Source organism: Aristolochia californica, unplaced genomic scaffold (genome assembly GCF_029961685.1).
Source record: "Aristolochia californica isolate CCGP_79_NKW_82.1479 unplaced genomic scaffold, dmAriCali1.0.hap1 SCAF_9, whole genome shotgun sequence".
Taxonomy (NCBI): Eukaryota; Viridiplantae; Streptophyta; class Magnoliopsida; order Piperales; family Aristolochiaceae; genus Aristolochia; species Aristolochia californica.
The window spans coordinates 36,638,377-36,650,849 of NW_027182290.1; the positions used below are offsets into that span (position 1 = coordinate 36,638,377).

The 12,473-nt window shown below is 34.8% G+C and overlaps 2 protein-coding genes across 3 annotated transcripts; one reads left to right on the forward strand and one right to left on the reverse strand.

Moving 5' to 3' along the window:
• The first annotated feature begins 436 nt into the window (after window positions 1-436).
• Window positions 437-4,656, forward strand: LOC137941847 (caffeoylshikimate esterase-like). The gene is made up of 8 exons (XM_068787445.1): window positions 437-757; window positions 2,086-2,115; window positions 2,268-2,394; window positions 2,484-2,630; window positions 3,339-3,469; window positions 3,556-3,693; window positions 3,860-3,958; window positions 4,316-4,656. The coding sequence occupies exons 1-8, from the start codon at window positions 626-628 to the stop codon at window positions 4,541-4,543; spliced, it is 1,032 nt and encodes a 343-aa protein (XP_068643546.1). The 5' UTR covers window positions 437-625; the 3' UTR covers window positions 4,544-4,656.
• A 331-nt stretch (window positions 4,657-4,987) lies between these two features.
• LOC137941003 (mitogen-activated protein kinase homolog NTF3) lies at window positions 4,988-10,242 on the reverse strand. Of its 2 annotated transcripts, none has more exons than XM_068786190.1 (3): window positions 9,542-10,242; window positions 8,654-9,077; window positions 4,988-6,124 (listed from the first exon to the last, which is right to left on the reverse strand). In XM_068786190.1, the coding sequence occupies exons 2-3, from the start codon at window positions 9,074-9,076 to the stop codon at window positions 5,441-5,443; spliced, it is 1,107 nt and encodes a 368-aa protein (XP_068642291.1). In that variant the 5' UTR covers window position 9,077; window positions 9,542-10,242; the 3' UTR covers window positions 4,988-5,440. The 2 variants fall into 2 exon arrangements, with proteins under 2 accessions (XP_068642291.1, XP_068642293.1); XM_068786192.1 differs by having other exon boundaries at window positions 9,536-10,242.
• Between the last annotated feature and the right edge of the window lie 2,231 nt (window positions 10,243-12,473).

The window sequence follows — 12,473 nt, forward strand, 5'->3', positions numbered from 1 at the left end:
AGATAAAAACCCTGACTAGATCCGGTGCTTCATCTTAGGCTTGGTTGTTCACTTTGGTTGCGCCTTTCAATCACTTCAGCTATTTGAAAGCCCATTGCCATCAACGTTGGGCGCATTGGGGAAGCCCACAATCCTAGGCCATGTAGGAAAATCACACGTGTAAAAATTTCTATATTTATTGATTATTTTTGTGCGGAGTGCACTACGATTTGTCACGAGTCTTCGCTCCAGCCCACGAGAGCGGAAGCGTGACCACCCTTGCGACTGAGGTGTCGGGAATTTCGGTTACGAGCTCTGACTTCTAACGCTCCTCTTCTTCCATCTTCGGATATACAACTCCGTCATTCTGAAATTTCAATGGCGTCGGTGTGTGCGCATGGATTTCCGGCTGCGTGACTGTGATTCGGTCTTCGTTCAACTCTACATCATCATCGTCATCACCATGAGGCCATTATATACCACCTCATTCGTCATAAAATGTCATTAGCGCCATTTCCCCGTCGCGTCGACGAACTGTTATACAGTCCGACTTCTTCTCTTCGCCGATTCTCGTTCCAGATTCCGGATTTCAAACTCTATGATTGGAATTTTATAAGAAGGCTAGGGACTAGAGTTATCGGTTGTCATGGAGCTGGAAGGTATCGGCAAAGAGTTAAAGCAACTACTTCATGTTAGTCTCGATCAAGCGCCAGAAAGACGCAGGGTTCGTGAGGCCTTTAAGGAGATTCAGCTTGGAATTGATCACTGCTTGCTTAAGGTATTTGTTGATTCTAACGTAGATGTATTCCAGTTGGTTTCTGCTTTTTTTGGTGTGTATGTTTGTGTGTGTATTTTTGCTTTTTACTGGTATCGCGTGGTGTTTGCTTGGACATGTTTTACTCTTCGGTTTTTTCCGCAGGCCGTTATCTTACGTCTATCTTTCTCTTAATGCCTCTCTGCATGTTAAATAAAATTTTGTAGTTGGAGAAAGTACTGATTAAACATTACGTTTTGTCACTAACATGATGTAAGATAATTGAACATTTTGATTCGTAAAGAATCTCTAGGCGAAAACAAGTTTTCGGAAAGAACGACATAGGTAAACAATACAGGGAAGAATATTTTGTTGAAATTTTACAAGAGAAATAATATTGCTAAAATAACTGTTTTCGCCTTTTCTTTTTCAATGAAAAAGAAAAAAACTATTTTTTGTTTAAACTGTATTCAGCCACTTTGGTTCTCAGAAGTCTGAAGGTATATGTGATCATTTGCACTCAAATACACCAAATCCAATCCAAAAAAACAACAGAGCTCTCCAGTTGCTCAGCAAAGATGTGTCCTGGCCATTCCTTAACTTTTCTAATAAAAACAATGAAAACAGGTCTCCATATTCAGATTGAATTCCTTTATAACCAACAAAAACCAAAAACTTAAGTCTAAAAATTTAAACTATGTTGATTATTCCTTTTAAAACAGAAATAGAAAATTTTGGTCATTTGGAGTGGCTTTGAAGTCTACACTTCTTTACTTACTTCCCAGGTAAGGTTAGGAAACTCTGGTGAGTTCATGTGAGCTCTGTAACTGTAGCTTCTTCAAAATCTTAGAACCAAATATAAAACTATGGGTCATATATGCAAGTTGGTTGCATATTAATACTGTAAACTGAAATTAAGGTTTGAGGTTGAAGCATGAGGTGTTCCAAATGTGCCTAGCTATACGCACTTAGCCTCGGTAAAGTGTTTGTTGCTTATGGATTAGGCATTCACAGTTCTCACTGTGAGAAGTTATACTTGTCCTACCCTCTTAGTACTGTATTAATTTAGTTGTTTACCCTGCATACTGACTTGTGGAATGAACTGTCAAAGATTTTTACAGAGAACGTGCAGGAAACCAGATATATATGTATGTGAAAAGACTAACATTTTCTCTTCAACGAGTTCTGCATCTCAATATCAGAATTTGATAAATAACTGAAACATCCTGCTTTAGGCTTTTGTCATTTCACTACTAAAAGCCATGATTCCTCTATTGTTTGAAAGCACTCCACTTTCAAATTTCAGTATTCAATATGAAATAATAATTTTTTATTTTTTGGATATGCTTCAGGCGTCTTATCCAGGACTGAAAACGGAAGAGGTACAGAATTCATAACATAACTAGTTTCTAATATATAAACTTTTGAGGCACTACTTAGGATTTCAAGCTCTTCACTTTCTTATTGAAATTGCAGAATCGTGGCTGGGCTTTTGAATATTTGCGCTTATTGAACTTTCATGGGCTTCATGCAGTTGTACAAGGTGAATTCCAGAGGACTGACTATTTTCACAAAAAGTTGGCTTCCAGAAACATCTCTGATTAAGGCAATCATTTGCTTTTGTCATGGCTATGGAGACACTTGTACATTTTTCTTTGAAGGTAAGTGCTTTCTTTGTTATCAGAATTGATACATCTGCAATACCCTCTGTAAGATGAGAAAAAGGTTGAAATTTTATTTGTACTTGCAGGAACTGCAAAGAAACTTGCATCATCTGGGTTTGGAGTCTTTGCAATGGACTACCCTGGATTTGGTCTCTCTGAAGGTCTCCATTGTTTTATTCCAAGCTTTGATAGGCTTGTCGATGATGTTATTGAGCACTTCTCCAGTGTGAAAGGTCTTGGCTTTAGCTTATGTGTTACACATTACATCATATTTTTTCCTACTATTATTCATGAGAAAGACAGGGCCAATTCTGATTAAGACTTACAAATGATGACGTCCGTAATTGTATTAATAGACTACTAATAATGGTCATAATAAATATTCTCCTGGTGAAGTGTCTATCAGAATTTAATCTGTTTTGTTACTGTAATTCCAAAAGAGTCTTTGAAACATAAATTATTCAGACTTATCAGTGAATTACTAATTGATATGAACAATGAATTGAGTCGTCAGTATCCGGCTGAGATCTTGAGTACTGGGAGTTGAAGAAAGGCTGAGCTTCTTATTACACTAGAATCTTAGACTTTGGCTATTCACTGCACACCTTGGCTTAGATACATGGGGTCTTACCTGTTTCATTAAATTTACCATGGTTTCACCTGCAATTCCAAATTGATGTAGCTTCAAGGAAGAATCTTGTCTTTAGGTGCTTCAAAATCCTTCATTTCATTATTTTTAGAAAAATGTTTTTAGAATAATTCAGTTTAGGTTAGAGGAGAAACAGTGTAAAGAATGTTCCTTTAATGATGTGTTCATGACATTTTAGTTTTTTGAAAGACATCATGACCTAATTTAATATGATTATTGCATCTGACTTGATGATTTTTCACTGTAACACAACAACTCTTAGCTGATATTGATGAACCTACTTGTAAAACAGAAAATCCTGATTACAAGAGCCTTCCAAGCTTCTTGTTAGGGGAGTCTATGGGAGGAGCAGTTGTTTTGAAGATGCACTTAAAACAACCTCATAAATGGGATGGTGCCATTCTTGTTGCACCTATGTGCAAAGTAATCTCTCCAAGTTGGATATTGTTTAAGTTCTTGGTATGATTTTACAATCTGTACAATCAGTTAATTGTTATCTTTGCTAGCAGATTGCAGATGATATTGTTCCACCTTGGCTGGTAAAGCAGTTTTTGATTCATGTAGCCAAATTACTCCCCAAAGGGAAGTTAGTTCCTCAAAAGGATATTGCAGAAATGGCATTTAAAGACTTGAAAAAGAGAAAATTGGTCAGTATCTGTGCTTACATAAACTATATCTGTCGGTCTGCTAAAAATCATGTATTGGTTATTAAAAGCCGTCCTCTCAAATTATTGGTTTTTTATGTTTCGTATATCTCGACCCATTTATTTTTGTCTAGATAAGATTAAACTTTTTCTTTTGTGGAGCGTACAGGCAGCTTACAATGTCATTGCATACACGGGTAAGCCCCGCTTGAGAACTGCTGTAGAGCTTCTGAAAGCCACTGAAGATATTGGAAATCAACTGGATAAAGTATGTGATATCCTTTTCTTCCCCTCTTTTCCTTCTTTATTTGTTTACCTTATTTCAGCAAGGTTGTCATTTTAGCCAAATTAGCAGTTCTATGCTCCTAAATGTTTTGTAGGATTTTTTGAAAAGCTTTAAACAACCCTATAGTTTGGAATTAATCTCCTTGGCTTCAACACTAAAATTACAGAATCCATAAAATTGATTCCTCTTTGAGGATCAGTTCCACACACTGCAAGATAGACTAAGAATCTAGGATGAAATGGATTAGACATAGCATTCTTTTGTTCCTTGTGGATAGAGTTATTCTAGATGTATTTCTCTCAACTCTTTCAACCTCGCTAACACTAGCTTCGCATGCAGGTTTCTCTTCCCATAATGATCCTGCATGGAGAGGCGGACATTGTCACTGACCCATCAGTTAGTAAGGCTTTGTACGAGACGGCAAGCAGTGCAGATAAGACACTCCGTCTTTACAAAGATGCATATCATGCTCTTTTAGAAGGAGAGTGCGACGAGATGATATTTCGGGTTTTTGAAGACATCATCACATGGCTAGATAACCACAGTATCAGAAATAATACTTCTTAGAAGTCTCGTCTCGTTTAAATATGGTAATTTTCCCCCTTATGTTTCTATATTTTTGTCTTTGGTTTTTTAGTATGACTGAGAAGTTGGGTAACATTTTTTAAATATGTAAGAGTAATTAGAAAGGCAATTTTCAATATAACCCTCTGGATGTCGTAATTCTAAGTACAGTCACTTAAACATCACATTTTTAAATAGAATTACATAATTAGACTCTAGTAGATTCATGGAGCCTTCTTTTTTGAAGTTTGATAATCGAAAATTAACTTTTAATATGAAAAATCCTTCCCATTCTCTCCTCCTAGCCCTCGAGAAAACAAGGGAAGTGGTCGCCCCCCTCTCATACATTTAGGTGAAGGCAAAAGACTGGAGTTCAGGAGAGCTTTTTCACCTGGATTAACTGTAAAAACTCAAACAAAAAGACGAAGCACAAGTTCGTTACTCTGATTTTACATTCTAACATTTAGGAGCAGTGTAATGATAAAATATAACACTATTATATCTAATAGCCGCAAAATGTTCTCACTTAATTGAATCAAGACTCGACACCAGGACAACTAGGTCCAGTACATAATAGTATCTTAAAATAACTGCATAAACATACATAGTCAAGATTCAAGATAATGTACAAGCTACAAAGAGTGCAGCTTACCACTCCCATGCTCTATCACCTATCTGTACAATTAGGATTAGAAAAGAAATTCCTTCACACGCGAGCTCCAACTGCTGAAAAATACTAAAGAAGTCTTAGCTGCTTTCATGCGCTAATAGTACATCCGTGATGCTTGCACCATTAGGTAGTTTATAAGTTACATAAACACAAACACGCAGCTATCTCCTCTTTACTGTAACAGTAATAACTATGCCTACGATTTCTGAAACTTAGCTCTGGAATCACATCTACTGGTTTATTACTGCGGTTTCCGGGTGATAGTGAAGCATCTCCAACCACATCATCTCCCTGATTGTTTCCTCGCTGAGATCCTCGTCTATGTCAAGATCTATTGATACCTGGGCAGGAGGATCAGCATTGGGGTCATACAGAGGGGACATGTAAGGGTGCATCAGTGCTTCTGTGACACTGATTCTCTTTGATGGATCAAATACAAGCATCTTCTGGAGCAGATCTAAAGCCAGAGGGTTAGCATTGGGATATAGACGGACAAAGGGAGTCCCTGATGTGTTCGGTAGTGACTTGATGTACTTTCGGGCCTTGGGGTTGTCAATGAATTCCAGGTCAGACTCGGGCATGCTTCCAAGTATGCTTACAATTCGTTTGAGTTGGTCGAGGCAATCGTGGCCAGGGAAAATAGCCTTACGGCCAAGGAGTTCGGCGAATATACACCCAACTGACCAGACATCAATAGAAGTTCCATAGTAGTCACAGCAGAGCAGGAGCTCAGGAGCCCGATACCAGCGGGTCACCACGTACTCTGTCATAAACTGTCCTTTGCCACTGCTAGTGCGAGCCAACCCAAAATCACAAATTTTGAGGTCACAATTGGCATTAACAAGGAGATTCCCAGGCTTCAGATCCCGGTGAAGGATGCTTGCTGAATGAAGATACTTCAATCCACGAAGCAACTGCAGGTTTTACATTTTTCAAGCAGAAAAAGAGGAGCTTTCAATCGATAATCAGATTATTTCTGTACAAACATAACTAACGATTTGTCTTAAAACTCAAAAATTTCATGAAAACATGGAGAGAGAAACATAATAATAATACGAGATCCAACAGTCTCACTGGCCAGCTAAATCAGTATCAATAGGCAAAATGGCTAGAAAAGCATTGTCTTGAAAAACCATCACACAACACTCAGTGATACTTAGTTTAGCATTAACTTACTCAATTTGGTGCACTAGTACCAAGTTTCATTATTCCAGAAAAATACATTTTCACCATGTTAGCATTTCCTTGATTGAGTAGCAATTTTTATTTTATTTTTGATGGAATGTGTGAATAATATAAAAAGAGTAAAGAAAATACAACCTATAGGGTGGGGCCACCCTCCACAATAAGGTTTTGGAGGGAGGTTCCCCGTTTAGCATGGGAGTCTGCCAGGTGATTGGTAGATCTAGGAGTCTGAACCCAAGTACAATTAAGGGAGAAAGAGATACTATAAATATCAAGGAAGGCATCCCAGTGCAATTGAGTAGTAATTGATGACTCTATGCTGTTGAAAAAAATTTCTGTTTGAAAACAAAATATGAGAATTTCGTTATCTCCAACAAGAGTAGATAGCGGCCAAGGACATGACAAGATTCTCTGTTTAAAAAGAGTTAGTAATAAGATTATGATAAAAGCAGAAGAGTACACAAAGAAAAGAAGCAAAAGAATACAAGGTTGAATTGATAAGCACAATTGAATGTCCTGCCACAATGAAACTAAAAAAGACTGCATATACCATCATAAATGGTAAAAGTATGTGAAACAATTAATAATCTGACAACCACCCAATGCAAAGAAAAGAAAGAAAGAAATGAAACTAAGCATGATAGGCTGATTCTTTCCAACCTCCCATGCACCCAAATATAGATAAAGGAATTTTCGGTTGGGAAGCTCTCAAAAGTCAGATCTCAGAAGCAGAAGATTGAAGAGGGCTAGCTACTCTTTCAACTAATCCGCATACATATGTATGCATACAAACAAGAGCAAGTAGTGTGAAATAATTAAGATTATTTCTTCTGTTTTTATCTGAGGCAAATCCATGTAAAAGGAACTGAGTTAGATTGCTGTATAGGAGGCAAAGACGAAAAAGCAAGATATGGCATAAAACAAGTTGTAATAAATGAGGAAGCTGTAGACATATTGAGCAATGGCCATATCACATACATTTTCTGTCTCGTATATCGATAAAAAACTATGAAGAGTCCTTTTGTTTCAACCGTATAAAGACTTAAAATAACTATAAAAACATCTAGAAGAGAATAAAAAAAAAAAACAAATCAACCTGAATGCAATTCAATCTAAACAATGATACCCGAACTACGAATCTTAATTAGTCAGACTCGTAAACTTGAGATGGTCAGCAGCATTTGCATGTTAAGCTGGTAAGAACTAATTCCAGCATGTCACCAGACTAACAAAAGGGGCAGAGCCTATTTCCATATCCCACAGACAATGATACAATCCAACAAGATAAAACCTACTACGTGACACTGTGCAAATGAAGATGATCTAACTAGCAGTAATGCAGGTATCACGGACCTGAGTAAACATGTTTGCTTAAAATTTAGTAAATCAAGCTTTGTTGCGAAACATTCAACATGTTGGAAATAGGAAAATATGACATCAAAACATTTACGCAAATAAGTGCCAACATAGGTTGCTACTACTTGAATTTTTTTTAAAAAGTGCAGGTGCATGTAAAGATCTCCACGAAGAAACTGTGATTGGACATCACCGACATAAATTTTATTTTATTTTATATTAATAACTAAAAAATGATGATTCACAAATTATATTTCCAAGAGTCAAAAAATTTAGAGTAAACTGTCCAAACTGAAACCCAGTAAAGATCAAAGTTTTGGCACAAACCAAAGGGTTCTGTCCTTTCCCTTTTTCTAATAGCATTTGTAGAGAAGAGGTGGAAGTAAGGAGCACCTCTCCCAGCATGGAGATAGGAAAAGGAAAGAAGTGGGCCTGAATTTATTTCTTAAAGTAGAAAATTAATTATATAAAAAGAATAAATTTTCTTAATCAAATAAAACGACTCTCATACCTTCCAAGCTTCACTGTACATATATAGAATTAGACCGTATTTGGTAATATGGCATGCTTGTGACCATATTTGGGGTGGGGCCCAAACTTAAAGGTGTTTATACATTACCTTCCAACTAAATTTCTAATAGATATCGATTCTCATCCAGTGTTTCAAGATTATTTTTCAAGTCTCAATGTTACAGTCGGACCTAATATGCTAAGCTTTTAATACTGTGCAGATGCCAAAAACAATTTGCTTTAGCGCAGAAACCTACTTAAAGGCTCTGAGCAGATATTTGGTGTTCATACACATTTATTTCAGAAATAAAAGCAAAAATAGGTTTAGGATGATCCAAATCATGAGACAGAGTCAACCTTCTTTGGATAGTAAATAATGGTGGGAAAAATACCTGAAAGAGGAAATACTGGCAGTGATCATTGGTAAGTGCTTGAGAAGATTTAATGATCTGATGCAGATCTGTATCCATGAGTTCATAAACAAGATACACATCGTTGAAACTTCTTCTGTGTGCCGGCATCATTATATCCTTCAAGGCAATGACGTTCTCATGCCGAAGATCTCGAAGGAGTTTCAGTTCCCTAAGAGTTCTGAGTGCATCTACACGATTCTCAAAGGCATTATTGATCTTCTTTATAGCAACTTTCTCATTTGTTTCTCTGTTAATAGAAGAACAAACAATTCCATAGGCTCCTCTACCGATAGGCTTAATTGGCACATACTTTGTGTCAACTTCAAAGAGAGTTTGCCACATGGAGTAGTAATGTTTCCCTTGGATCCCAGTCCCATTTGGTGGATCAACCATAGTTGCCATGCTGCGAAAATCACAGGACAAGTAGAAGTTCTGATAAATATTAAGCTATTGTCAATTTTACCCTTCAATAGCTACAGAAGTTCTCATAAATATCAAGCTACTACACTTAGTAATATGCGGAATTTTCTTCCCTTGTTTTAAACAAAAGAACCGCAGTATTACATTAGACGGGATGAAGAAATGTTGATAGTGAAGGTCTACTGAATCACAGCGGAAGGGAATTGAGCATATGCGATATAGAAATTCTCGAGTTAACTCCATGACACAAGCTAAAATGGATGCATTCAGAGGAAGGAAATTAAAAAAATAAGGTTCCTCCATGAGTCCAGAGAGATTACAGGTTGGGTTGAAATACCGTAGCAAAAACAGAGTGAGACCAGAGAGAGTGATTCAAAAACAGTAGTATGCATATACAACACATAGAATATAAGAACTGCAAATTTAAAAACCCATTTTTACCTTTACCTGTCTCAGCCCTCAAATATGCGGATCGGAAGTATGGCAAAGAAACGATCTCTGATGGAACAAAGAGAAGATCCTGCAATCCTCGTCCCTTTCTTCCTAACTCTCCGCCCTTTCCAATGAGAAATTCTTTCCAACTCGAACAATAACTTCAAAGCTCTTTCTTTTCGTTACTGCAACGTGTTCCCGTCAACCTCAAAATTTTAGAACTGAAGATTTGCAACAATAAATTCAATCCAGATCATAAAAACACATTATCGAGCTTTTGTCTTGCCGGTTTGGACGCTCTGATGACCTCCGTGGCTTCAACCTCTCTCCGAAATTCAGAAACCACCAGGCTTTGCCAACATCTTTACCCAATCATTCCATCGTCTTACTTGCTCCAAAATTCTCTGAATGAAAGTAAACGAGTTGGATCTCACAGTAATCAACCCGTCAAGCCTCAGCTCCCTTGGTATCCACTCAGATCTTTCGTCAATTGCTGAAAAATCACACCAGATCTCCTCAAGTGTAACTAGCCATCCTATAACGCACTCGGCCAAAAACGACACTGAATATTGTCTTCCATTAAAACATTGCAGAAGGTAAAAAAATGAGCAATACGAGCCCCTACGCTTAGTACGCAAAGAGATTCCGCCTCTCGTCGTTAGCAGTTGAGAGAGAAAGGAGAGACGATTTTGCCAAGCGCAGAAGATAAAAAATAAAACACCGATTTTTACTCAGTAGCGAGAGGCGAGCACAGCACTACTATCAGCTTCTATCTTATCCAAAAATAAAAACCCCAATTGGTTCCTTAATTAACCCAAATAACAAAAATCAATTACGTCTTAAAAAAAAATTAAAAAAAATTATATATAATTTAAAATTTTCCATCTCAGTTTAATTGATCACTTATTTGTTCTCGATTTTCTGATATATCTTTTAAAAAATACTTAATTAATATATTTAGAATTTAGATAATAATTTAAAGGTTTTATATAAATTTAAATTATCTAAAACTCTTATTAATTTGGTAAAGAATAATCTAATTCTCATTTTAATATAGATTTAATAATAAAAAAATAAAAATTAACCTCTCCTACTTCGCCGGTTCTATTTTGAATTATACCCGTCCACAGCGCGCCGAACATTTTACGTCGGCTCGGCTGAACTCAAGTGATGCGGGGGAGCCGCCGGGATCCCCATTCATTTGGTAGGAAGATATTAGGGAATAGGAACTACAAAGGCAAGATCTTACCCAAAACGAAGAAAACCTAACGGCTACGCGACAAATAATTTAAGGCTATCATGCCTCGCGGATGAGATTGTTCCATTTCCTGTACCGCAATCCAACCGACGAACGGTCTAGATTTTCCAGGATGCCACCGGCTACCACTGATAAAATATCTACTGAGACGCAGTTGGAAAATGTCGCTATCGTTTGGCAGCCTAGTTTTCGTTTTTTAGTACTGTAATAAATTAGCCTAATTTTTAAATTCGTCCCTCTTAAATTTATTTAATACAAAATAGTATTTTATTTAGATAATTATAATTTTTATAAATTAAAATGAAAAAAAATATAGAAAATATATAATAAGAATATAATCAATTACCAAAAAAAAATCAACAAAGTGGCATGGCTGAGAATATAATGGCCCATCTCTTTAGTCAAAGTAAGGTATAATTTTGTTTTCATTAGCTAATGATGATATGTCATTTTATTAAAAAAATAAAAATAAAATATTATTATATTTATTATTATTTATCAAAAGGAGCATCAGCAACTTTCCAACTTGCCGCCATGCTAAGGTCTTTCCCATGCCCATCTATTTTTATTATTTATTATTTTATTTATTTAATACACATTGACTCAATCTTGTGTAACCCTAATTTACATGATTATTGATTTATAAATTATTTTAAATTATATATTTTTAATTAGTTGACATAAATATAGTATTGACTACTTTTCTTATAAAATAATTTTTAATTTGATAACATAAATTTGAATCTTAAAGATAATTTGGAAATCAATTCATATTTATATTTTATAATTAAAGTAATTTAATTAATAAAAATAAATTAAAGAACCAATAGTTTAGATTTTATTTAAAATGATGATATGATTTTTAGTTAAATAAAAAATAATTTTTATTTTAAATAGTTACTTTATTTACAAGCAACGATAAACAATCATAATTTTTTAAATTAATTTAAAATAGATATCTAATAAAAAATTATAATTGTTAAATTAGTTTTATCTCGATAATTTTTTTTTGAAATGATGATATGATTTTTATTTAAATAAAAAATTAAATTAAAGAACCAATAGTTTAAAATTTATTTAAAATGATGATATGATTTTATTATATAAAATTAAAGAACCAAGAGTATTTATTATATAAATTAAAGAACCAATAGTTTAAAATTTATTTAAAATGATGATATGATTTTTACTTAAATAAAAAATAATTTTTATTTTAAATAGTTACTTTATTTACAAACAATGATAAATAGTCATATTTTTTTTAATTATTTTATATAATTAATTTAAAATAGATATCTAATAAAAAATGGATTAATTTGAAATTTGATAAAATAAATTAAATCCATAATTACTTAGTATGATAAAGCAATATAACTAGATAAAATTTTAATCAATCTAATTACAAATTATGAAATAATAAATATAAGAATAAAAATAAAAAGAAGGAAGAAGTAAAAGAAAAAGAAAGTAAAATTCTTATATGAGAGGTAAAACTTCACATTCCATCATTTGGTTAAAAAACGTGGAATTTCAATTCCACGGTTGAAGATAATTCCACGTTAATTAACATTTCAAAACCACTTTCTCTAGAGAAAATGAATTCTCCATAAATGCTACCAAGTCGAAGCCTACTTTGCAGGGTCATTCGGGTGACGTATCCTTTCTATAATTCAAATGACTCCATTAAAA